The 26,562-nt window shown below is 29.5% G+C and overlaps 1 protein-coding gene across 7 annotated transcripts in view; it reads left to right on the forward strand.

Moving 5' to 3' along the window:
- The window catches only part of LOC123300715 (protein unc-13 homolog B), a 367,411-nt gene extending 347,989 nt beyond the window's left edge, over positions 1–19,422 (forward strand). For 4 of the 7 annotated variants that reach the window (XM_044883344.1, XM_044883338.1, XM_044883339.1 and 1 more), the window contains 15 exons: positions 9,639–9,780; positions 10,039–10,165; positions 10,268–10,587; positions 10,668–10,818; positions 11,071–11,523; positions 11,674–11,955; positions 12,025–12,246; positions 12,308–12,474; positions 12,767–13,055; positions 13,160–13,514; positions 14,310–14,441; positions 16,434–16,532; positions 16,592–16,754; positions 17,945–18,071; positions 19,152–19,422. In XM_044883344.1, the coding sequence (XP_044739279.1) occupies positions 9,639–9,780; positions 10,039–10,165; positions 10,268–10,587; positions 10,668–10,818; positions 11,071–11,523; positions 11,674–11,955; positions 12,025–12,246; positions 12,308–12,474; positions 12,767–13,055; positions 13,160–13,514; positions 14,310–14,441; positions 16,434–16,532; positions 16,592–16,754; positions 17,945–18,071; positions 19,152–19,319 (3,197 nt within the window). In that variant the 3' untranslated portion in view covers positions 19,320–19,422. The remainder of the gene's footprint in view (positions 1–9,638; positions 9,781–10,038; positions 10,166–10,267; positions 10,588–10,667; positions 10,819–11,070; positions 11,524–11,673; positions 11,956–12,024; positions 12,247–12,307; positions 12,475–12,766; positions 13,056–13,159; positions 13,515–14,309; positions 14,442–16,433; positions 16,533–16,591; positions 16,755–17,944; positions 18,072–19,151) is intronic. The other 3 variants (XM_044883341.1, XM_044883342.1, XM_044883343.1) reach the window with 1 other exon arrangement.
- The last annotated feature ends 7,140 nt before the right edge of the window (positions 19,423–26,562 follow it).

Consider the following 26,562-nt stretch of genomic DNA (forward strand, 5'->3'; position numbering starts at 1 on the left):
GTACCCCTTCAAACTCTGCAACTTTCGGTTTAGTTATTTTTTGATTGGTTAATTACAAAACGAGCTATTACACAATCAAATTTTACCAGGTCCGGCTCTTGGTGTATTAAATGCAAGTATGTACTAAAACGAAAAACGTATATATGATAAATTTATACTCATTTTTCATGAACGTAACAGTATTTCAACATGAAATAAGGTCACTTATATTCTACTATAGTTTATATTTTATTACAAGTAATAACTTCGTATTAATATCAAAAAAAAATCAACAACCAGAAATCATTTCATTCATATAACAACGGTCACTGCTTCCCTGTCTACCCCAAACCCCGAAAACTAAACGAAGTTTTAAAGATACACACAGAGATTTTCATTCATCCATTGGCACTCTGCCCGAATTAGGTGTGAAAATATTGTTAAAACTAATGTTTGTATTATCTTTCGTGTAAATCAGACAAGAGTGCATACCTTGCATTTTTTTAACCACGACATTTGTTGGCGAAACCGCAAACTAATTATAAAGATTCTATTTCTATTTAGACATGCAATTTTGGGACATTTAAGGTTGATCGGATATTAGACTTGTTTAGACTTGTGGTTAAACTATGGTATATATCGAAAAATTTTACTTTTAATTTTCGTCTATCTTCCATTTTTCAACCTAATGTACAATTTGATGTACTCATATTTTCTACACAAGATGTAAACTCCGATTCCGAGATAAGTAAAATACATTCTAGTTAATTTTGGGGAAGGTACCTATTATGAATTTTCTCCTCAAATATAACAGCCTTTACTTGGAGTATTTTTTTCAAAAATTAATAGCTCCTTTTTGACTCAACGAGTCTTGTTTTTTGACTAAAGCATCCTAACAAATTTAACAACAAAGTATATCATAATACCTAAACGAAAAAGCTTAGCTTTTTTGTGTAGAAAAAAGAGCGTTGTTCACAAGAGACTGTGAAATTAAATCAAAAAAAAGAAAAAACTTTATTTAATTTCCATGGAAAACTTGAAGAGCATGATACAACCACCACAGAAAAAAACAAATAGGTCAAACTTATTTTGGGTATACAAATATTTAAAGTTTTTTTTTTTAAGGTGTATACAAAATTAACAAAAATAATATATGTTACGTAACAGAAATGAAAATATATACACATTACATAATACACACAGAGATACATTAATTATACATACAAAAAACAGAATCCTTAATCCAAGTTTATTCAATTTAGTGTTGGGGGAAATAAGCCTGAATCACAAGGATTAATTCATTTTATCAAAGCTTCGAACAGCTAATACTTGGAAGCGGTAAACATTGGTTCTTAATCCTTCTTAATATTCATTTTTAATGTCCTGGACTTCTGTTTAAGGAGACCAGAAAAATTGCGAGGAGTTGAATAAATTTTATAAAAATCATGTTGTCAACACTCAACAAAGGAAGGCATTAATCTTCCAACACCTTAAAAATTTTCTTTTGAATTGTGGACTAAAAGATTTGTGCATTTTTAATTCAATTATCTTCTGATTTGAATATTCATCAATTTTAGACTGGGAAGGAAAGAAAATGTGCGGATAGACTACCAAAAAAGGGGACGAGCTTTTTATTACTAAATGTCATATCCAAATGTTTACCCTTTTGATTGCTTTAAAACTAGAAAAAAACTGTTCAAATGACTTGGTAGTCTTAAACAGAATCAAAGGAATGATTCATTTGTAAATGAATCAATTCCTGAATTAAACTAAACTCAACCCAACACTAAAATTGATCATACATTTAATTTTTAATTTTGTTCATCCATTTTCATCCAAAATTAAACTTAAAAAAAAAATAATTTCTATTAGATAAATCTCTTTTTTTTTTGTTCTTTGATAGAAAGTAAAAAGTTTGTTAGTAAATTTTTTTAGATGAAAATTTAATAATTCCTATTTTCACTGTCTTTTTTCACTGTTCTCTCTTTTCCCTCTTATTTATTTTGAATTTGTTTCTCCTCTTTGAACTTTATTTTTTATGATAAACACTGTTTTTACTCTTTGATAAATACTACTGTTCAACAATTGGAGAATATATTAAAGGAATTTATGACTGAAACATGTATTCTCCTCTTGTTGAACAACTTTTTTTCTATTACAAAAAAATAATACTTCGAATTGAAAAAAAAAAATTGGAAAATCAATCCCATAGAATGTAGCTTTCAGACTTGCCTAAATTTTTATTATGTTTTTTTTGAAAATAATTAGGAGTTTTTTATCAGTAGAATGTAATTTTTGGAACAGTATCAGTTTTATATATTTCTGAGATATTTTTTTTATGTTTTCCATTAATGGAGAAAAGTTGATCTATGGAAAATGTAAAATATTTTATGGCTAAATGCGTAAAATTTTCTTCAAGCTATATTTTTATATATAAAAGTAGTATTTCCTATCTTTTATAAAAGAATTATTCTAAAGTAACTTTTTTTTTACTCTTGAAAACTTTTCTATTGCTTTTTTTTCTTACCATATCCTCGCTTTCAAAAATTTTTCAAAACTTTTCTGTATCAATTTTTATTTCTTTTCTGAATGAAAAACTTTGTTCTTTTAAATAACTTTTAAGTAAATAATAATAAATTATTAAATAATTGTATTCTAATTTATTTGATAGAAAAAATATTTGTCAAGAATTTTATTGAGTTTCTAAGGACAGATCATTGGAAGCGACGCAAATTAATAAATTTCTAGCTAAGGAATAATCGTTAGAAATTTCAAAAAAATAAGTCTCGCCTTCTATTTTTGAAATCGATTATACTCTTTATTCAATATTACTAATCTCACCAGTTTTTAACATCGACCATGTATTTTAGTTTTATTTTTTCCACTCGAATAAAAGCAATATAAGCTGATGTCGAAAATTCGACATAAAATATTAACAAATGCGGCAACAAATCTGATATGTGTACCTACTTCAATTTTGACATATTATTTTGTTCATTTTAAAAAGCCCATATTAAAAATTACTTTTTTAGGTCATTCACATAGACGACTGAATATTTAGTCTAGATGAGTTTTCCTAGTCATGCAATTACTTCACGTTTTGAAATTAAATCTTTTTTAAACAAATTCTAATTGAATGAAAAACTTTTAAAAAACAACTCCAAATATAATTTTGCAATCCAAATTGACGATAGTGTCAGTCACATTTTGTTCTGTATTGTCAGTCACGATTTATTTTTCTATTGAATTTGATTCTAAAATTATAAGGTTCTTTATTTTACCATTTTCTAGGGGGAAAAATGTAGAATCATAAAACTATACTAAAACTAGTTTAGGTTAGAGTGGCTGCCCTGGGGTGGGATACACTTAGACCATAGGGTCCGTTGTGATACCGAAAAAGGGTTGGCCATCTCCCGGCCTTTACTCCATGAACCATTTGGAGCTATTTAAGAATAGCAGGAGAGCTTTGACATCGACGGGCTTTAGTTCGGAGAGATCGTCAAAGAGAGGCAGGCTCAAGTAAGTCCATCTCCTCATGACAAGAGCTGGGCAGTGACAGAGAAGATGAGACATTGTCTTCTCCTTCTCACCACTGATACCTCCTGCAGTAGTCCTGATACACTGCCATTTAATACACGTCTACCCATTTGTGATACGTAATACGTATTCATATAAAAAACAAACTATATAATGTTTAGATTATTTTCAGTTATAATTTTCCATCTGGTAGTATCCATAATGGATGATGTTGTGTCGCTGTATGTCGCCGCAACAGCAGCGTTGAATCATTTCATAGTTGATTATTTTTTTCAATAATAAAAATACGGATTGTTGTCATAATATTTTTTCATGATTTAAAAAAAAAAAAAAAATTTTTTTCATACAACCGGAAATGAAAAATGTGAACAACATAAAAATATATCTACATACATAACCTACATTTAAATTAAATGAAACGAATATTTTAAAATAAATAATTTAAATTAAACAAAGCGCATAATCTGCGTAAACTAAGCGAATTTTCTCTTACGAATATTAATCCGTTTATTCAATCATTTCTTGAAAACTCTTTTAATAGAAGCTACTGGGTTAGTTCGTGAAAAAAATATTTCCAAAGAGTTATAGAGGTACTTCTGTACAATGTTTGCCAATTTTCAATTCTCAAAGCGATAGAAAATCACTAAATACTCATTAGACTAGCAAAGTTACCAGAATATTTTTCGATTTTATCACAAAACTTTCAATAATTAGCATAAATGCTTTAAAAATATTAAGGGGGTTCCCCTGTGGGATATCCCAAAAAAAACAGTTTACCAACATTAAGGAATCAAATTACGTAAAAAAATGTTTTTAAACCCATCATACGGGAAAAAATATGTTTTACTTTAGGCAAAAAAAAACGGCTACCAAAAACTATTAGTTTTAGTGGTATAACCAGTGAGTTGGCACCACTGAACTCGTACATGGTAAACCTCCAAGCCACCAACTGTCTGTGAAAAATGTTTCTACACTATCTGATGATTATTATGTGTTTTTTCCTGTAGGTAAAAACTGTTTAAAATTCTTGACAAATATTGACTATAAAATAAAATAATAAAAACAAAACAAGAAAAAAAAAGCAATAGAAGATTTCATTTCTGGAATTTTCTCAATACTACTGAAATAACTGAATTTATTTATACTATGCAGAATTTTTTCTTTTTTGGAATAAAAAGAAAAACACAAAAGCATTTTCAAAATGGCGGTATAGAATAATAAAACTGTTATGGAATTTATTAAATAAAAAGAATTGTAGAAATTTCTTTTATTTTTAAAAATAATGAGCATTAAAAATTCACCATAAAATAAATTTTTTTTTTTTTTTGTTATCAACAAAATAAGTTGCGGGCCAGAATAAATTTTAAGACAAGCCATTTTATTAAAGACGAAAATTTTGAAAAACTGTTTTCACGATCGCACATAACAAATTTTTTATCTGCGACCCAGGAAATTATTAATAGCTCTGCAAGCGTCAATCTGATGAAAATTCATAGAAAACGATTTTCAAAACAATTAACATTCCGGCTTATTTGAATATGGGTTTCGAAAGATTCTACTCATTAATTTTAAGCCTCATCATGTAATCAAAAATTTACCGAGCTTCTTCAAAGAGAAATCCTTGGCTCTGAGATTTTTTGTTAAGGACAAATTTGTTCAATACGATCTTGAAAACACGCTCTCAAATTTCTTCCCTTTCTAAAATGAATTGTCAAAATGTACTCTGACCCTAAAACTAAAAATTCTTGATATTTCATTTTTTTTTTTTCTTAATATTTTCATCTCTTTTCTCATCTAGGTAAAATGAATCTTATCTCTCACTGTGTCATAATATCTTCACCCCACCCCACTATTTATCTTCTGTGTGTTTTTTGATCTATAATAATATTTTCCTAACTAGTCCAGCCGCTGGGGGTGATTTTGTAGATACTGAAAAACTTACTCGAATTATAGGTCATTTCTTACATTTTTTTGACCCGTTTGAATCGATTTTTGATGGTTTTAGTCCCATCTGATAGATCATTTTAGTCGCATTCCGCATTTTTATGTTGGAATTGTGGAAAACTGATCGAGTGGGTGGGTCTGAAATAACCAAAAATCAATTTTATGCGTATCAAACCACAATAGAAATGTCCTATATCTTGAGTAAAACTTTCAGTGCTCATGTCCATAGAACACCTACCAGCGGCTGTATTAAACTCTATAAGATGATGGTATTTTCACTTTTCGTGTGGTATCGGATAGGAAGTTTCCTGTTTGTTTTTTATAATGATTCTTTGTTGTGTATTGTTGTTACTGATTAAAAGAAACCACTTAACAAACAAAAAAAATTGCTTCTATAACGCTTTTAACAGTTTTCGTAGTTGAAAAATAGTTTTTATAGCTTTATAGACTTTTCTCTGCATGCTTTTTACATATGGTCTTGGGAATTTTATCTGTACAATTAAGCGAAGATTATTTTCTGGCTTTGGAAAATAGTTTCACAAGTTTTTTCGCTTAATTGTAAAGTCAACTTTTTTAACTACTTTTTGAAAATAAAATTTAATCATTACTTTAACTAAAGTTTACACAAATTCGAAATCAAATACCTAAAAATATTCTTGGCTTTTTGTGCTAAACTTTGGAATATGGCATTTTACTTCAAGAATTCAAAATAATGTATAAATAAAATTGGCTAATATTAATTTGGAGTGCAAAATTTGCAATTAACCAGAAATTAGTAAATCCTAAATAAATTTGATACTTATTTACTCAGAAAAAGAGGAATGCTCCCAAAAATTGAAAAATGAATTTGTGTAAAATTTTAGTTTCATTATTTTCACTTTCAAACATAATTTTGGTTTTTTCAAAGAATACAATACAAAAACCTAATTTATTATACAGAAAAATACTTGCAAAAACCTTAATTTTATGATGTCATAGTTCAACATCCAAAGTAGATTTAGAATAGAAATAAAAATAGTTTTAGATTTTTCTTCAATCTCGAATTTTTTTAGAGAATACCTAATATTCATTTTAATTTTGGAAAACAAAACCGCCAAAGCAAATTATTTACGTCATTACCAACGATAAAATTCTTTATTAGTTATTTTTTATGAAAATTTATTCTATAATTGGTTTTCTTCTCGGTTGCATCTGATCAAATACATTAAGCTTATGCCTTTTTGGTTTCCAGAAGGTATTTAATAAACATAACTAACTATCTATATAGAATTCGAGCCACTAGTTGCATTTGATAAATAATAATAGTTTTTTTCTTTTAATACAAGGGGTTTCAAAAATATCGCATGAGAAGAACAGTGATATGGATAATTTTGAGAAGAAAGTTTTTTTGGTATTAACAAGCAAGGCTGTCCATTCATTATCATTTTTATACCATGTATATATGAAATATACATAGTATATTAAGTTTAGTCCCAAGTTTGTAACGCTTAAAAATAATGATGCTATTAAACAAATTTTGTCATAAGTGTTCATAAAATCACCTAATTAGTCCATTTCCGGTTGTTCGTCCGTCCGTCCGTTTGTGGACACGATAACTCAAAAACAAAAAAAGATATCGAGCTGAAATCAGGACAGCGTACTCAGGACGTAAAAAGTGAGGTCAAGTTCGTAAATGAGCATCATAGGTCAAGTGGGTCTTGGGTCCGTAGGACCCATCTTGTAAACCGTTAGAGATAGAACAAAAGTTTAAGTGTAAAAAATGTTCCTTATCAAAAATTAAACAACTTTTGTTTGAAACATTTTTTCGTAAACATCACTGTTTACCCGTGAAGGCGCCAATTAGGCGGAAATTTTATAATATGTACTATACTTGATTATCAGTTATGTATGTGTCACATGTTTGTATGTGTAATGTGATAAAGAAATCAACACTGACTATGCATGGTATTTCAACAATTAACTCAGTCAATTGTTTGTTTTCACTTGTTATTATATCAAGAGTAGTCCGGCCATCACGTGACTAGTCAACTAATCAGTCAACTAGGCAATTTGTATGACGTAAATGTAAGAAAATACTCTAAAAAGATCGTAAAGTAGGCAATTTGTATGACGTAAAAGAATCTAAATAACTTTTTTCTCACAATTTTATCTTGTATATACATATCATTCTTCTCTACCGTTATGATAATTTTGGAACACCCGGTATACATATAAATAATATTAAATTTATTCATGACTACTTTCTTCTTTATAAAATAATACTGAAGTATTATAATTTAATTATAATAAAATTTATTATATACTTGTTACCCCAGTTTTACAGTTGACTCCCCCATTTTATACAGTTTTTTTTTTATTTATACAAAACTGTTATAAAACAATAGAAGTTATTATTTATTCTCGACTACGTGTTGGAGTTGAATTATGTCTAAAACACTGTTTACGACTTCACTATAAATATATAAATGTGTACTTAATTATTAAAATTGTTTCAGTACACATCGAGTTTGACAGGGGTAAAGAAATTACAGTGATAGTTTAGTGGATGACCGAACTTTACTCGATCCTTTTCGAGTTAAAAAGACACTTAGCAATTTGAATATCCCGGCAATGTTCTTTATTTCGTCGCCAATAGACGTCCGGAAGAGTCATATTTTTCAGTTTTTCCTGAAAATATATTTTTCCAATTTTCTCTTAAAAAGTTTTTTTTTAAATTTGTTTTCATTCATTCCAAGTGAAAATTATCAAAAACCAGAAGTATAAGTGATAAATATCAACACTTTTTACTTATAGGCAATTTTATTACAGATATGAAATAAAAATTGCCTACTAAACAAAATTAAATCTTAATATTATTTCTTTAGCATTTTTTTATCTAAGCGGTACATTTTTAGACCTTAGGTCTAGTTTTCGTCAGTAGTCAGCAAAATGAGGGATAAATCATGGAGAATGATAAAGGAATACGAAAACACCTGGCGGATTAACAGCAAATCCGGCTAAAAAAATAATATATATGAGATTTAAGTTTTAACACTTCCAAATCTTCTTGGGGTTGTTTAAATAGTGTTTTGTTTCCCTTCGAAAAATTTGATTTTGTTATTAAGAAAAATTTTCGATGGAACACGTTAAACTAGCCTGGCTTTAACCAACTCTTAGAAATTTTCAATTATGTATTGAAAAACTATCACTGACTCTCTTTACACTTTCACCAAATAAAACAAATATAATATTTCTAAGATGGTGTATTAATGAGAATTATGTGGGAATGCGGGAAAGAAACACGTCTACAGGCGACAGGCGTTACGTGGTCGTTATTTAAGCGTTGGTTGATGGTGCTGTCATCGTTTAAAACATATCAAAACCACAAATATAATTATTATTATTAATATTAAAGTACAAAACTCAAAATACAATTAAAACCAAAGTAGCTCTCTTTCTTTTCATTGTGTGTATTATGTTCATACTTCGTACAGACCAATGAGCTACAACTTTCCACAATCAACATATTTTCCGTATTGTTTAACTAAAATGAAAATACAAAAGGAAATGGGAACTACAATTAATTAAACTATTTAAATATATTGCGGTAAACTACAACTGTCATCTTTAACATAAATTAAATTGCTTTTCATTTTTCAATTCAAGAAAATTCAGAATACAATTTTACGAAAAAAAACCGTCCTTTGTTAAATTCCTCCTTCCACAGACAGGACCGAAAGTAGGGCTGAAAAGGCCCAGAGACCGAAAGTAAAGTTGAAAAGACCCCGAGACAACACAAAATTTGGGGGCACCATAAAAATCAATCGTTATAAGTGCTTGTTTTCAACTACGAGTAAATTTTTAGATAAGCGAATAAAAAAAGACAGCGTCCAAAAAATTTAGATGCAATTACTCAAAAATCATTATTCTAAGATGGGTAAAAGCAAGGTTATTACATGAACATTCCCATTTTCCTAAGGACTTCTTTCTTACAAATCTTTTTTGAGTAATCATTTCTTAAGTTCCCACATAAACTCATTCAATACACAATCAAATTCTTTCAAATAAAAAAACTTGGATAAAGCTTTGCTTTTGTCACAGAGTTTAAGCTTTCGTTTTTTCTTGGCCAAAATTAAATCTAAAAAAAAGTAATTACACAAATAAGAATCAAACTAAATAATCAATTCAAAATTTTCCAGTTATATCTGCACAGGGGTTAATTGCCAAAGATAAAAGTGGAACATCAGATCCATACGTGACCGTACAAGTTGGTAAGGTGAAAAAGCGAACACGTACAATGCCACAGGAGTTGAATCCAGTTTGGAATGAAAAATTTTATTTGTAAGATATCATTTAAACTGTGTGTTAATACACGGCTACTTTGGTCCTAAGGATCCATATTTGGAATAATCTTTTCGGGGTGTTTTCTGGCTAACAACAAAATTGCTTGGTTTTCAAAATATTTAATCGAATATTCCTCTTTATTTTTGAATCATTTTGCGTCAAACAAGAGGACCAGAACCAAAATAGCTCGTTTTTAATAAAAACTGTTTAATTTTGGTGATAAAATTTTGGATTTTTTTTTTTTTTGCTTTGTAGTGAATGCCACAACTCGTCAGATCGAATAAAGGTTCGAGTATGGGATGAAGATAATGACCTCAAAAGTAAATTACGGCAAAAACTCACAAGAGAATCTGATGATTTTCTTGGACAAACAATTATTGAGGTAAAAATTTCATCTATCTTTTTCAAGAAAAAATTAACCCTTCTCATTCGAAATAAAAATAATTGACCAAAAAAATACTCATCTACAAATTACTTTTATTAGGTGCGAACCTTATCCGGTGAGATGGACGTATGGTATAATTTAGAAAAACGTACAGATAAATCGGCTGTATCGGGTGCAATCCGATTACATATTTCCGTGGAAATTAAGGGTGAAGAAAAAGTTGCACCATATCATGTACAATACACGTGTTTACATGAAAATTTATTCCATTCGTTGTGTGAAGAAAATGGTGGTATGGTTAAACTACCACAAGCGAAAGGTGACGATGCTTGGAAAATTTATTTCGATGAAGCAGCACAAGAGATTGTTGATGAGTTTGCTATGAGATATGGTATTGAATCGATTTATCAAGCGATGACGTAAGTATTTGTTAGAACTTTTCTTGGAGACCTTTGCAGAAAAATTTAAAATTTATAATCTAATTTATATTTGTTTTCAGGCATTTTCACTGCCTCTCTACAAAGTACTTGTGTCCGAGTGTACCAGCGGTAATGAGTACTTTACTTGCAAATATAAACGCTTATTATGCACATACAACAGCATCTTCCGCAGTATCGGCTAGTGATCGATTTGCTGCTTCTAACTTTGGGGTAAGTAAACACCTTTTTTAATTTGATTTTTCATGTAATTTTACAATTGAAAATGGGTTTTCCCCAACTATAAATTCAAACGTCAGTGACGTCAACATATCGCTTTAATATGATGCTAGATGACAAATGGTTTGTTTCTCAACTTCTTTTCCCCTTTTGTCCACACATTCTCAAAAATAATAAGGGGGAAAATTGCCTTACTTGTTTCCCTCCAAATAAATTTACTCAAAAATTTATGTTTTTTGATTACAGAAAGAAAAATTCGTAAAATTATTGGATCAACTGCACAATTCATTGCGTATTGATTTATCAATGTATCGAAATAATTTCCCAGCATCCAGTACCGAAAAACTGATGGACTTAAAATCAACCGTAGATTTATTAACAAGTATAACGTTCTTCCGTATGAAAGTCCAAGAATTATCAAGTCCACCGCGTGCAAGTACTGTTGTCAAAGACTGTGTTAAAGCATGTTTACGTTCCACATATCAATTCTTATTCGAGAATACATATGAATTATATAATAGAGAATTTCAAGCGGATCCCAGTGATCCAAAACGTGATCCGGATGATCATGGGCCAGGAATTGATAGTGTTGATTTTTGGCACAAATTAATTGCCTTAATTGTATCGGTTATTGAAGAGGATAAAAATAGTTATGGACCGGTATTAAATCAATTTCCACAAGAGCTTAATATTGGACAGGTAAAATTGATTTAGCTTCTGGGTGATTCCATGAAAAAGTGTACCATAAATGGAAAAATAATATAACTGTTTTTGATGGTAGAACACATGGAATCACCCTTCTGCCATTTGTTTCAGTGATAAATCCATAAATTTGATTAAATTTTGCAGTTATCAGCAGCAACAATGTGGAGTTTATTTGCTGTTGACATGAAATACGCTTTAGAAGAGCATGAACAACATAGATTGTGCAAGTCTTCCGCATACATGAATTTACACTTTAAGGTTAAGTGGCTGTATACAAATTATGTTAAAGATGTTCCGCCTTATAAGGATGTTGTACCAGAATATCCTGCATGGTTCGAACCATTTGTGATGCAATGGTTGAATGAAAACGATGACGTATCATTAGAATATTTACATGGTGCTTTTAATAGAGATAAAAAAGATCAGGTAAATTCGTTAAGCTTGTGCATCGCCTTCGTGATGAATTTCTTTTTTATGTATGTTTATTTTTTTCAGTTCCAAAAAAGCAGTGAACATGCCTTATTTTCAAATTCAGTTGTGGATGTTTTCACACAACTTACACAATGTTTTGATGTTGTATCAAAATTACAATGTCCTGATCCAGAAATTTGGAAACGTTATATGAAACGTTTTGCGAAAACTATTGTTAAAGTTTTAATAGCATATGCGGATATTGTAAAGCGAGAATTTCCAGAACATTTAAAAGAAGAAAGAATAGTATGTATCACGCTTGAATTCTCCCTAAACTCCCGTTTTAAAATTATTCTAATTTTTTCAGGCATGTATTTTAATGAATAATATTCAACAATTACGGGTTCAATTAGAGAAAATGTTTGAGTCAATGGGTGGAGAAAAATTGGAAGAAGATGCTGCAAATATTCTAAAAGAGTTACAACAAAATTTGAATAACGCCTTAGATGATCTTGCGATATTGTTTGCTAAGAGGTTTGTAAACTTTTTAGGATACGCCAACTCTCAAAATAAATACAAAATTTCGTTAATCGAGTGAAAACTTGACAACTGATTTATACGTCCTGAGCAGGCTGTAAAAATTTCAGCATGAAGTCTCTTTTCGTTTTTGAGTTATCTTGTTCACAGACATATTTTTAAGCGTTACAAACTTGGGTTACTTAGTATACCTTGATAAATATTTCATATATACAGGGTATAAAAAGGAAAATATCTTATTTTATCCAGGAATTTTGGCTTTTATAAACTTGTGTCCTCTCTTTTTCAGTCTGGAAGATAGAATAACAACTAGTGTAAGAGAACTGGGTGATCTATTACTATCAATCAAAGGTGGTGGACAACCGGGGCAATTACAACAACCGGCACAACGAAATGCTGTAGCTGCGGACGCTGATGAAGTGTTACGACCATTGATGGACTTGTTAGATGGTTCATTGTCATTATATGCTCAATCTTGTGAAAAAACAGTATTAAAACGTTTGCTGAAAGAATTATGGAAGATTGTGATGCGAATATTAGAGAAAACTGTTGTCCTTCCACCGATGACTGATTCTAAAGTAAGTATTTTAGCTGCGAAATGCGCAAGTAACTTCTTAGATATCCCCTTCCCTAAAATAAAATTTTATAAATGCCTTTAAATTTCTACTTTCTTTTTCAATAGATGTTCAAAAATATTACGGATAATGCGAAAAATTTAGCTGCGAATGCTAAAATTGAAGACATGTCCAGATTATTTAAGAACCACATGACTGGCAAACAAGATGTGAAGAATGCGTTGAGTGGTGTGATGGATATTTCAAAAGAAGTGGAAAAGAATTTATCGCCGAAACAATGTGCAGTATTAGATGTAGCATTAGATACAATTAAACAATATTTCCATGCTGGTGGCAACGGTCTAAAGAAAACCTTCTTGGAGAAGAGTTCCGAATTACAGAGTTTACGTTATGCACTCTCGTTGTACACGCAGACAACGGATACATTAATTAAAACATTTATCACGTCGCAGGTTGCGGGATGTAAGTTCGAATTTTTCTATTTTATAATTAATATTTGTCCGAATCAATTGGTACAGGGGAATGAGCAAGTTGAAATGGTGGCAAACAAAAATTAGGGTCGTATTAGGAAGAAATTATCATAGGATAAATACCATTTTTTAACACTGGAGATTTAATGGCTGAAAATAATCGGAGGCATAGTCAAAATTGGTTATAACGACGTTGAAGAGATCAACAGATTTGGTCGTTATAATCGATTTGTACATTGAGCTCTATTTTTGGCCTATATTTTAATATACGGCCAGCTCTTTTCGCCTTTTCTTCTCTTCTTCAGCTACGTCTCACCTTTAGATATCCTTCGGTTATCGTCCCTTCAAACCCAGTTGGTTTCAATTCATGTTTGACCTGGCAATACTGTCTCACCAACCTTTTCTAAGTTTACAGGGTTCCAGGTTTTTATCTATGGCTAGATCTTTTCGCCTTTCTTCTTTCCTTCTTCCACAACGCCTCATCCTGAGATATCCTTCGTTCCCTCAAACTCTGTCGGTTTCAATTCATGCTTGTTCAAAACATCGTTACTCGTTCAACATTTCCGCTTCAAACCTAAAGTGATAAAAAAAGGTTTTCTTACTAGTTTTTTGTAGTTTCTGCCCTTTACGACCCTATTTTTTTACCAGAATCAATTTATGCAAGGTTTGATTGTGTCACGTTGCTTGAACCATAATTTAAACCCTTCTTCAGTACCTTTTTGTTCCCAACTCCCAAAATTAGTAAATTTTCAAATCGTTTGCTTACAAAAATTTGTACCTTATAAAGTGAACAAAAGTGAAAAAGGCTCAGTACAACATCAAAGATCATTATCGGTTGATCGTGAAGATGCTGAAAGTATGTTAGATGGTTTGGAGGAGCCATTAAAACCGAAAATAACAAGACGTCCGAGTCGGCAAGGTATCAAAATTGATACAGAACGCAAGATATTTTATTAGAAGCAATGAATTGTGCACAATTATTATAAAAGCTTCTAAATTTTTTTATAAAATAGAGAATGAATGTGTTTGAATCTAGAAAATAGATTTAGTGGCAAAACTTTAAAACGCTTTCATCATTTTTTTAGAATATTTTCATTAGTTGAGACTATGTGCACTAAAATAATATTTAGTGCTGTTACAAGAATCCTCGAGGTCTTTTTCTCGAAGGATGTAACATTTTACGGGACTTGTTTAACATTCAAATCAGCTTGTATTTAATTATTTAAAGCTATGTTTTATTTACTCTTCGATTTTCCACAAAAATACGAATCCTTTCAAAAATACATTCTACAATTAGAAAAATTGGAAAACTATAATGAATACACAATGAATAATATTGTACAGAAAGGGTGGGCAAACACTCGAAGAAATTTGACGTATCGTAGGGGATTTGGGGCCATGTATATGTTAATACGTGAACCATTTGAAGAAAATCGTGCGACTTAATAAATAGATGGCCTCTTTCCCAGAAAATGTGTCAAAATAAATGGTTACAACCATCGACATATACATCTTGGGCGTAGATAAAACATTCAAGGGCGTTTTATAGACGTAGAAATGTAAATTTCGACCCGAAAATATTATGGTTTCTTTATCTAAAATATTCTTATGGTAGCTTAACATAGCCTGCGTACTCCTGCACGCAGATGACTATGTGGGCAGTGGCGTAAATACGCTCTGATTGGTGTTTATATGTCGATGGCCACAAATTCGAAAAATTAATCCATTAGCTTAAGCCACTTTCGAACAACACTCACACAAACACACTACTCGACACTTTATTGAAACTGCACCTATTTTTCACTTTCACAAAAATTAATCTTAACTTTCGACATCTATCTAAAAAAACTATTAGATTTGAGAAATATATAAATCTCAATTGAGATTTATTTTAAATTTCTCGAAAGTTACACTTGTTTAAATTCAAGAGAGATTATCAGAAAGCTTTGTATATTATTTAATAAACATTTCGATATTCGCTCTTGCTGCAAAAATATTAGATTTAAAAGAAAAGCTAGAAAATAGAAACGCTCTCAAAAGTTAGCAAACTAATTTTTATTTCTTTTAAAAAAGAAAATAATTCGGATTTTCGTTTCGTATCTTTATCTTTCTTACATAGAAAAAGGAGATACAAATAATAAGTGGCTGCGGCTATCCGAACTAAGCTTCGATAGCTCTGTGTTAGTACCTGCATCCCATATACCAAAAATAAACTCATGGAGGGGACGGAACTACAGTTTGATGAGTTTGGCTAGACGCAGCCAGTGAAAATCCGAAAGAGTTTTATAATTTTGCATGTTCGAAATAAGTAATTGCACGATTAACAATAAATTAATGCACTATTTTTGATTTTTTTTAAACAAAATTTACGCTATACACAAATTACACATTATTTAGCCCAATCATTGGACCCAAAGATGATGACTGGTCAAGGTTCTCCTTTTTTCTTGCTTCTGCCTCGAAGGGGACTAAAAAGTATATCACTTTTAGCCAGAAAGAGCTAATAAATGAAAAATTCGTTTTCGATTTTTCGTAACAGCTGTGAAAAAAGGCTAGAAAAACTCTGTAATTCGAAAATAAGAATGTGGATATCGCGAGATCCACAGAAACTTTTGCATGAAATCTGGTTGGCGAATCGACGATCAAAAATGATAAACGAATTTTGCGATACCTTATCGATGAGGTTTATTCGCAAACGTCCTTAAGCCTACACTGAAATACTTTTTAGCTATCCCCAAGAAAAGAGAAAATCAGGAACTAAAATCTGTTACTATCTCACGGTCTGCAATATGATTGGACCATTTTACAGGAATTTACTTAATTTAGAAGCTAGTTGTAGGAATGCAAATTCAATTTTCCAAATACAAAAGCTTCGAAAGTTTGTAATTAATGTCTGGATTGATTTTCACAGATACAACACAATCAAATGAAGAAAGTATTGGTGAAGTTTCTATTCAAGTTGATTTCTTAACACATCCAGGAACCGGGGAGCATAAAGTTACCGTTAAAGGTATTTATTACACATTTCTATCTTTGTTCCTAAATTATTAATTTGAAATTTGTTTTCAGTTGTTGCTGCAAATGATCTGAAATGGCCAATGGTATCGGGAATGTTTAGACCATTTGTGGAAGTCAATTTAATTGGTCCATATTTGTCAGATAAGAAAAGGAAGTTTACAACAAAATCAAAGGCAAATAATTGGTCACCCAAATATAATGAAACATTTAGTTTGTAAGTTTTTGTTTTGTTTGTTTATCGAAAAAAGATTCCGAAGCGATGGCGAAAACCCAAAGATGTTTTCCAAGGATGTTTCTTAAATATAAGTCTCCGCGAAAAATGCTCGATTCTCGATTTATTATTATTTTTAGGGGATGCAGAGCTGATATCTTCGAAACCATAAATCTGATCGCATTTTCACCAACGGGATCGTTTTCGCTGGGTTCAAATTAGCTTAAAATGATGTTTTTGTCATAAACAGAAACATTAAATATTTTTCGAATTTTTGAGATTTTTTTAAGGGGTACCCCTTTAAAAAGAATTCGAAAAATGGGAAAAAAATTTTTGTTCCCGATTTTGATAAAAATCATTTTCTAAGGTAATTTTGACCCAAATGTTCCAAAAATCAGGTCCATTTAAATATCTGACCTCTATTTTCCAAGATATTCCACTTTTTTTGGTTGCATGACGGGTTATCTCAAAAGCCATAAGCCGGATCGCATTTTTACCAACGGGATCGTTTTCGCTGGGTTCAAATTAGCTTAAAATGATGTTTTTGTCATAAACAGAAACAAAAAATATTTTTCGAATTTTTGAGATTTTTTTAAGGGGTACCCCTTTGAAAAAAATCGAAAAAATGGAAAAAAAATGTTTGTTTCTGATTTTGATAAAAATCGTTTTCTAGGGTAATTTTGACCCAAATGTTCCAAAAATCAGGTCCATTTAAATATCTAACCTCTATTTTCCAAGATATTCCACTTTTTTGGGTTGCATGACCGGTTATCTCAAAAACCATAAGCCGGATCGCATTTTTACCAACGGGATCGTTTTCGCTGGGTTCAAATTAGCTTAAAATGATATTTTTGTCATAAACAGAAACAAAAAATATTTTTTGAAATTTTGCGATTTTTTTAAGGGGTACCCCTTCGAAAAAATTCGAAAAAAACCAAAAAAATTATTTTTCCCGATTTTAATATAAATCGATTTCTAGGGAAATTTTGACCCAAATATTCCAAAAATTAGGTCAATTTAAATATCTAACTTCTATTTTCCAAGATATCCTCCTTTTTTGGGCCGCTTGAAATTTTCACAAAGGGATAGTTTTTGCTGGGTTCCAGGTTTTCGTCACAATTTTTGGAATATCTTTTTTCGATGTATTTAAGCTAGATGTAACCTAGAATAATTAAAATTTTTATTTTTTTCAGCATTATTGGTAACGAAGAACAGTTAGATTTTTTCGAATTACATATTTGTGTTAAGGATTATTACTTTGCAAGAGAAGATCGTCTTGTTGGTGTTGCCGTAGTACAATTAAAAGATATTCTTGATCAGGTCAGATCCTTAATCTTGTACCTAATAATATTCGTTCTGCCGAGATTAATCTGCCACTAACAATAAATCGACGCTTATATTTCCAAACATCCAAAAAAACTACGAAATTTTCTACTTCTACTCTCTCTCCTTCTCTTCTTCTTTTCTTGCAAAGTAATGTTTGCGCCCGGAACCATCTCTGTATGACCTAATAGTTCTTGAAATACAAGTTATCAAAATTGACCAATAATTTTTCTCCCCTGGAAGTTTTAAGCAATATTTTATAGTTCTGTGATTATTTTCCCAACAAAACAACAAAATATTGCCAAAAAATTAAGGGGTTTGAAAAAAAAAACGGTAAAATTTGAAAATCTGGATTTCGAAAACTATGTAGTTTACAGAGACAATTCTAGTCTCAAATTCTATCAATTTTCGACTGCTTTTGTACTTGTTAACTTTCAAGGTAAGTTTTGGATTTGTACAAAGTTGCGTTCAGCATTCGACGTCGAAAACGTGGATTATACATTCGATCAACACCATAAACAACTCAGCATGAAAATAGAACTACTGGATTTAATAATGCATCGAGTAAACAAATTCCTACGACCAGAAACCCTACCGGCACTTGGCAGAAAGAATCGAATATCTACCATCCCAAATAAAGAAGTTGCATTAATTTTTGCATTATTTTATTAATTATCAATAAAAATTAGTTATATTTTTGAATAAAAAAACAACTTGTGGCTGCTTGTGACGTCTTGAAATCCGTTGAGGCTGGGGGACAATCAGAATTACACTTAATTCACATTTTTCGGCTTGTTTCTATGTAAAATTACGTTATAATATTATAAAAACAAGTTGAGAAACAAACCATTTATCATTTTGCATGTTATTTTATTAATCCTTCGTGCGGTGGCGTTACTAAAGCGATATGTTGACGTCACTAGCGTTTGAATTTACAGTTAAGATCAACTTTTTTCACAACCTTGCCTATGCCACAACCAATCGCACAACTTTCGAAAAATCATTAATTTAAAGCCTGCAACTTCTCTATTAAGGCAAATCTATTCAGGTTTTTCGAATTTTGTATATTTTTTTTAGGGTTCATATGCCGAATGGTTAACATTACGAAAAGGAATTGAAATGGATGAAACGGGCTGGACAATATTACGTATCTTATCACAACGTTCAAACGATGAAGTAGCCAGAGAATTTGTCAAATTAAAATCTGATGTACGTCAAGAACCCAATCCAGTACCCCAACAATAAATTTTAACTTAAATACAACGCAGACATCAGACTTACCAAATATTTTCTCAGGAATCGTAAACTAATTAACATTAAAAAAAACATAAACCTGTTCGTCGACTGTCAAAAAAAAAATGTAAATATATTTAAGAATGTGATTGAAGTTTTAAAAAAAGTCTCATAAAATACGTTTGCTCATAATTTTCTAAAAAAAAATCGGCCATCGGTTAGTTTAAAAAAAAAAAAACTTTCAGACCGTCCATCATATGGTGTGTTTTACTTCTGGAAATTCTGGAACTACTCGAAAGATTCGTTTTTTCATATTCGTCAGTTCACACAAACAAAAATAAAGTGATAATCGTTTATTAATTTTTAATTTCAAATCACTTTAATATTACATGTGATTCAATAATTTAGGTTTATAAAAATAATTCTACTCTACAAAAGAAAACAGTGACGAAAAATCTCCATTTAATCACAATTTTCCTTTCAAAGAAAAACAAAAAATTGCACAAGAATCAAAAAGACAACTTGAAAAAAAAAATAGTGCTGATTTCATTTTAAATAAAATATTTAAAAAAATTTTAAAACATTTGTAGTTTATACAATTATAAAAAAAAAAGCCTTAAAAATCGCATAATTTAATAAATTTAACAAAAAAAAAAAAACTATTCATACTTAAATATGTCTCATTGATGGAAAGAAAAATTCGGGAAAAGGGATTTTTCTTTTCAATAACAAAACAAAAAAAACATATAAATAAATTATCGCTTGTAAATGTGTGTTGTCTTTAAAATGCAAAATTTTTTAGTTTTTGTTTAGGGCATTTCAAAAAAGAATCTGAAAAATCTATAATAATCCGAAAAATTAAACTTGTATAAATTTGCCGCCAGAATTACGTCAGGTCATATTCACATAAAACGTACTTAAAATCGAAGACCCATGACTCATTTTACGTTAAAATGATGTCAGTTTTATGTCAAATTTAAATCGAAAACACCAAAAAAAAAGTAATTTATAAAGATTTTAATCGAAAATTGAAATCCAATTTGAATCATATGGAGTTTTACAATTTTACAAAACTAGAATTGAAGTTAAATAAAGTTTGGTGGGGGCCCTTTAAAATAATCCCTTTTAGGCTTTAGTTGTAGTTATTTATTGCCATGTCAACGTGGGATATGAAAATGATTATATTAATTTGGGCCTTATGACCATTATAGCAATTGGTGCCCTTTACACATCATGCAAAAAACAAAGAGCTTAACTTCTTTTCTAGGCGATTAATTTGAGTCCAAGGTGAAACTTAAAGGGGTTCAAGTCTACGATTTAATTCGCATCCTCGATTTTTGTTGAATGTTGATTTATTTTAACAATTCAATGAAAATCTATCGTTCAATGGTGCAACCAAATTCGTAGAATTCCCATAAAAATTTATTTATATGGTGTTTAGAAGATCTCGAAAAAAATGCCCTAAACAAAAAATATGAAATAAAGTAATTGTTAATTTCTATCACTGTGATATTGACATAATAGCATAAAATATTATAAAATTAATCAAAAAAAAAAAATATCTGTCGTATAAAATTAATAAATATCGTCTTTGTCAGAAAAAAAATAAAATAAATGTGCCGAAAATGCAAAAAAAAAATCAATACCATCAGAACAAATCAACAAAAATCAATGATATTTATTTTATCAAAATTTCTCCATTCTCAACTGATACTTTCACAAAAATTTTTCATTGTACACTCGAAATCAAAAACTTGAACTTATCGAAATAAAATTTAATGTAAGCAGGGTCTTGCTAGAAAGAGGTTTAAAAAATACCGATAATAATAATAATTACAAGTGAAAACTAACAATTGACTGTGTTAATTGTTGAAATACCCTGTGCAGAAAGTGTTGAATGTCAGTGCTTGCATTATAATTAGAAGAGTTTAGAAAACCAACACCAAAATAGTCATGGCGGCCATTTTAGAGAGGTGCAAATAACATGTATGCAAGTTTCGTCATCTTCCATACAGGCCCTAGAAGTGGGATCATCAGAGATCCCCATGTTATGAAGGTTATAGTTTAATCGACAGAAGGTGGTAATTCGAATGGTCTAGCTGTGGTCTGTGGTCGAATGGTCTAGCTGTGGTTGGACACAGTTTGGCCTGTCGCATGCTCTACGCAAAGTCCCAGTAATCAAGTTAGCTTGTCGTAGATCCTATTCTTTGATTCGGTAAATTACGAAGCATTGTGCTACGAAAAAGACAGGCTCAGGTGAAAGGGACGTTCGAGACAACCAATCTCGTGCCAGAGAGTCCGCTGCTTCATTTTCTTTAACACCAAAGGTGCCCGGTTTGCAGAATAGTCTAACTGTGTAATTCAATGCCAGGTAGTTCCTCGAAGCATTCATAGACTATCCTATCCTCGATTGGAATCTTGACGCCTCAAGGGCTCGAGGAGCGGCCTGAATATCTGAGAAGATGCTGATATGTGTCCCACTGTAAGTCGAAAATCTGTCATTATTTTTCATTGAGACAATGGTAAATTTTACTTAAAATTAGATAAAGCATAGCCAATTGGTTCTTTTACGTAGCTTTTGTTCATGAGCCCTTTCATACTTTCTACACGAAAACTCTATTCAGATTCGTTCAAATTTTTTGAATATGAGTGTACATAACTGTATAAGCACATCTTCATTTTGGTTCAAGACAAAAAAAAAGAATTTTTAATTATTGTATACGAAAAAAGTTTTTTACCAAATTATTTTAACGTTATTCTGCCATTGATATGAAAACATGCCTTAAAAAAATATGAAAATAAAATGCCTTTAAAAAAATGAATGTTCGGAATGATTCGAAATCGAATCAAATTCGTTTTCAGAATGATTAATTTAAATAAAAAAATGTGGAAAAATTATAATATCGTGGAAATTGAGCTTTTCTTCTCGATGACCATATATCAAATTATTTTCTTTTTTGTATTTTAAAGTACCGGTTGAGAATTCATAGGCTTTGAAATAGTAGCAACTGACGACATCGGTCAAATGATTTCTAACTAAAGGAAACCGTTAACATTCTCAATTTGTGAACACCCTGAATTCAATTTTGAAAAAATTGTACGTTGATAATCGTTATCAGAATTGATATCTCCATAAAAGAATTATCTTCTATTAATAAAACCATTCTCCATGACCAAGATACCAGGGGAAATATTAATAATTGGGGGTTGTAACCCCGCCAACTGGCGGTAATAATTCGTACTAATTAAAACAGGATTCTGACCCTTCCAATTTAGGCTACCATTGGCAATACCTGTACTTACCATTTATACAATAGTCTGATATTTTTCCGATGTCGTCGTGAACTAAACTAGAAAAAAAGCCTAAAACACACAGTATCAAAATTATACAATTCGAAATTATCAAGCTTAAAAATATCTTTAATCCTAGTTCTTATACTTAACTATATTATATATTTGACAATACACACCCAAAAAAAAAACACTAAAAATTTATATCGCTTATATTTTTTTAAATAAATATTTCAAATTTTATGGAATAAATCTAGAATAGCTCTTTTATTATTCGAAAAACTAGAAAATGCATACTGCGCATTCTTATACAAAAATTTCTTTTTTCTTTTTAAACTCCAAAACTTCGATTTGATCTTTTTTAAGTTGGTTATTTTTTATAAATATTTTCATAAGAAATATTCCATAAAATTGAAATATTTTCTATACTTTTTATTCGTATAAATTCTTCAAGATTTTAATATTGAATGTAAAAAAAAATATACAAATTTAATGTATACTTGACTGTTAGGAAATTCCTCACCCAATTTTACCGTGGCTGTGATGCGGGTAATTTTTAATCTTAATAAAAAAATATTAAAATAATAAAAATCTTTCCACATTTTTCATATAATTTTTATCATTATTTAAATAAAAAATCATTACAGATCGAAATAACATCAACATATGTGTAAAAATATAATAAATTTTATTTTTTAGTTAATAAAATTGAATTATTTTATTGGTTTAGGCAACGTTTATTACAAACATGTGATGTATGTTGCATAAAAGTTTCTATGTTAAAAAGAACATGAAAGTTTATATGATGTTGTTTTGGAAACGTAAATACAAACATAAATCATGTTTTCTTCAGCTATTACTAAAGTCGAAACATCTAATTTAAAAGATTTAAAATCCGTACCACGAATTAGATGCCTATAAAAGTATCAAGTAATGAAACAATGAACTTGGATAAAGGACCAATTTTCGGATTCGGATTTAATAATAAAATTGCAACTTTTAATTTTTATTTCAATGTCAAAATAAGATGATAAAATACTCGATTATCATTGGCCTAAAAGGATGATGTTCATTGACCAAACTTTAAAATTTTTTACGAATCGTTTTAATTCTATAAAAATTAGAACCTATCTCTGCAAATTTCTTCGATATCATAAACGCTATTTCAAATAAAATCAGATTGTAATATTTAATGGTAGAATGCTCGCCTTCCTTCCGGATGATCCGGGTTTGATTCCCGGACGATATACTAAACAGAACAACTGGCACGATTAGAATTTTACAAACCCGGCTCTTTTTGATTCCTCAACAACATTTTCGATTCTGTAATGATTTTCAAAATAAATAAACAAAAACGGACAATGATCATTTTTAAAATTATTATTTAAAGACTGCTTTTCAAAAAATCATTCAAAAATAAAAAGTAAATAAAGCACAAAATTATTGTGGTGAGGTATAATTTATGCTAAATTTCTTGAAAAAAAAAAATCAATAAATCATCAAATTCATTCATATCACACATTTTAAAATATTAATTAACTTCCCATCTTTAAAAAATTTATTCAAATTAGGTAAAGAAAACTTAGTGTATGAAATATTTAAAAAAAAGAAGAAGATATATTTGTATTCTGAGTTGAATTGACTCGTCCTGTTCTTCCACTGCGAATCGTGCACGCACCTGACGCTGCTAAACACCAACGATTCTCTCTTAAAACACATTAAAAGTAAAAACAGAATTCAATATGTTATTATCGAGTTTTTTTTTTAAATAATGTGTTTAGCAGTGTCAAATATTTCCTAGGACTGTACCATATCGAAAGCAAAAAAAATCATTAATTTAATTTAATGGCAAAATGAACTCTAAAGTTCATTTTGTTTAATTTATCTTTTTTATAACAAATTAATAAAAAAAATCATCTTATTTTTTATTATAAAATTTAGATATGAAAATTGTAATTCCTTGTTCTTAAATAGATGACAATTTATTCTTTTAAGACTGATATTTATCCCGAAAAATCGTTCAAAATTCTAAGTCAATCAATCAATAATGAAAATAATGGAAATAATGTTTTAAGTGGAAACTTGATAGAAATCCCGAATTATTTTTCGAGTTAAATACCAGCTGAAAATCTTATAATGCAGATTTGATAATAACAATCGATTTCTATGTTCTTTTCACTGATCTCCATATAACTGGGGTGGAAATTGAGTAGATTGGAGTTGGGAATACTCCAATATTAAATACTTAAATTTATTTTACGCGCCATAAAGAGATCAATGGTTTGTTCTTCTTGATTAATCGTTTTTATTCCATCTAGATATTATTCATCAAATGTCAAATCTGTATTATATGTCAAAATTTTTTAGGTTATGTTTTTAAAAACAAAAATCTATGTACATTTAAAATAGTAAAAAAAATAAATAAAAATAAACTTATGCAATATATAAAATTGACCAAGTATATAAAATTTAGATTATTCAAAAAAAAAAAAAAAATATCTTAACAAAAAATGAAAATATTAAAAAAAAAAATTTCACAACACTTTAAAACGTTGTTAAGAAAAAACCTAAAATTGTAAAATTTGTGCATTATTGTTACAAGAAAAAAAAATACTAAAAAAAAAAATTAAAGGTTAATTGTTAAAAGAAAATTTGTAAATATTGTACGTTGCTTAAATAATTGTATGAACTGAAAACGCATTAAAAAAATATTATAAAAAAAAAAACCAAAACATTTTTGAACGTAAATTTTTGGCGATATGAATGTAATTTTTCTTTTGTATTGTTTTTCATTTAGAAAAATCGCTAATTAAAAATTAAAAACTTTATGTTTTTCAAAAATGTTATATGTGTATCTATAAGCACAGTAAACGAAACAAATGGTTAGGGAAATTTTCCGACGAAAATGGAACATATTTTGTTATTTTATACGAAAACATGCTCATATTAATGAAATATAATTTTTAATAAATCTAAACATTTATAATAAGCTCGAATTTAAATTTAGTAAAAATCTTGCAACTTCAAAGGCTGATTTAGGCGTAAATGAGTTGCTCAGAGCAATAATTTTTCGTTTCTCAATTGTGAGATTGAATTTTACTATTTTTTCTCTCACTATTACAAAGATTTATTAGATAACTTGAAAGAAAAAGAGCGCCATATCAGACGGGGCCTAGGTCGAAATCGAACCTAAATTCGCCTCTGTGTAAATTAAGCATTTTTACGAAATTGTTACATTTTTTTACTAAAAAATGTAAATTCAAACCTGTTTCAATATGTATAGAATTTTTTCGAACTATTTTTCCCATGATCAAAGCTTGTTTTTCTTTGTAACATAAATTACCAAAATATAATTCATTTTTGTCAATATTTTCCGGGTCATTTTTGAGTTTCGTTTGCTGTTGTATATATTCAAAATTCGTTTTATATGTGTATGAATGTGAAAAAATCATTTTTTTCTGAATATAAAAAAAAATTGCATAATTTTCAATTTAATAAATAAAAAAAAAAAAACTGCAAAAAGAAAATTGTAAATAAAATGCACATTTTTAAAAGCATTCCTATTATAATAAATATTTTAAAAAATATATGAAAAAAAAAATTAATATTAAAAAAGAAACTAATGTTGTATAATAATTGCAAAAAAACAAAAAAATTGATTACTTATATATAAAAATTATCATTGATAGAATATTGAAAAATTAAATAATTTATGAAGCACAAAACGCATGATCTTATTTATTTTAGCGCCATTTGCACTTTTAAAAAATCATTTTTTTTAGATTATATATTTTTTATCTGCACCAAATCTTATTGAACGGTTTATCTTGAATTTACAAACCACCAGAAATGTTTCGAGATTAAAATGATTTTAAGGCAGAAGTAAGCGAAATAGTTATATTATAGTATAGTAAAAGACAGTTTTAGTAAAGTGAAATGTGTTAATAAAACAAAATACGGGTAC

This window comes from Chrysoperla carnea, chromosome 5 (assembly GCF_905475395.1).
Source record: "Chrysoperla carnea chromosome 5, inChrCarn1.1, whole genome shotgun sequence".
Lineage (NCBI taxonomy): Eukaryota > Metazoa > Arthropoda > Insecta > Neuroptera > Chrysopidae > Chrysoperla > Chrysoperla carnea.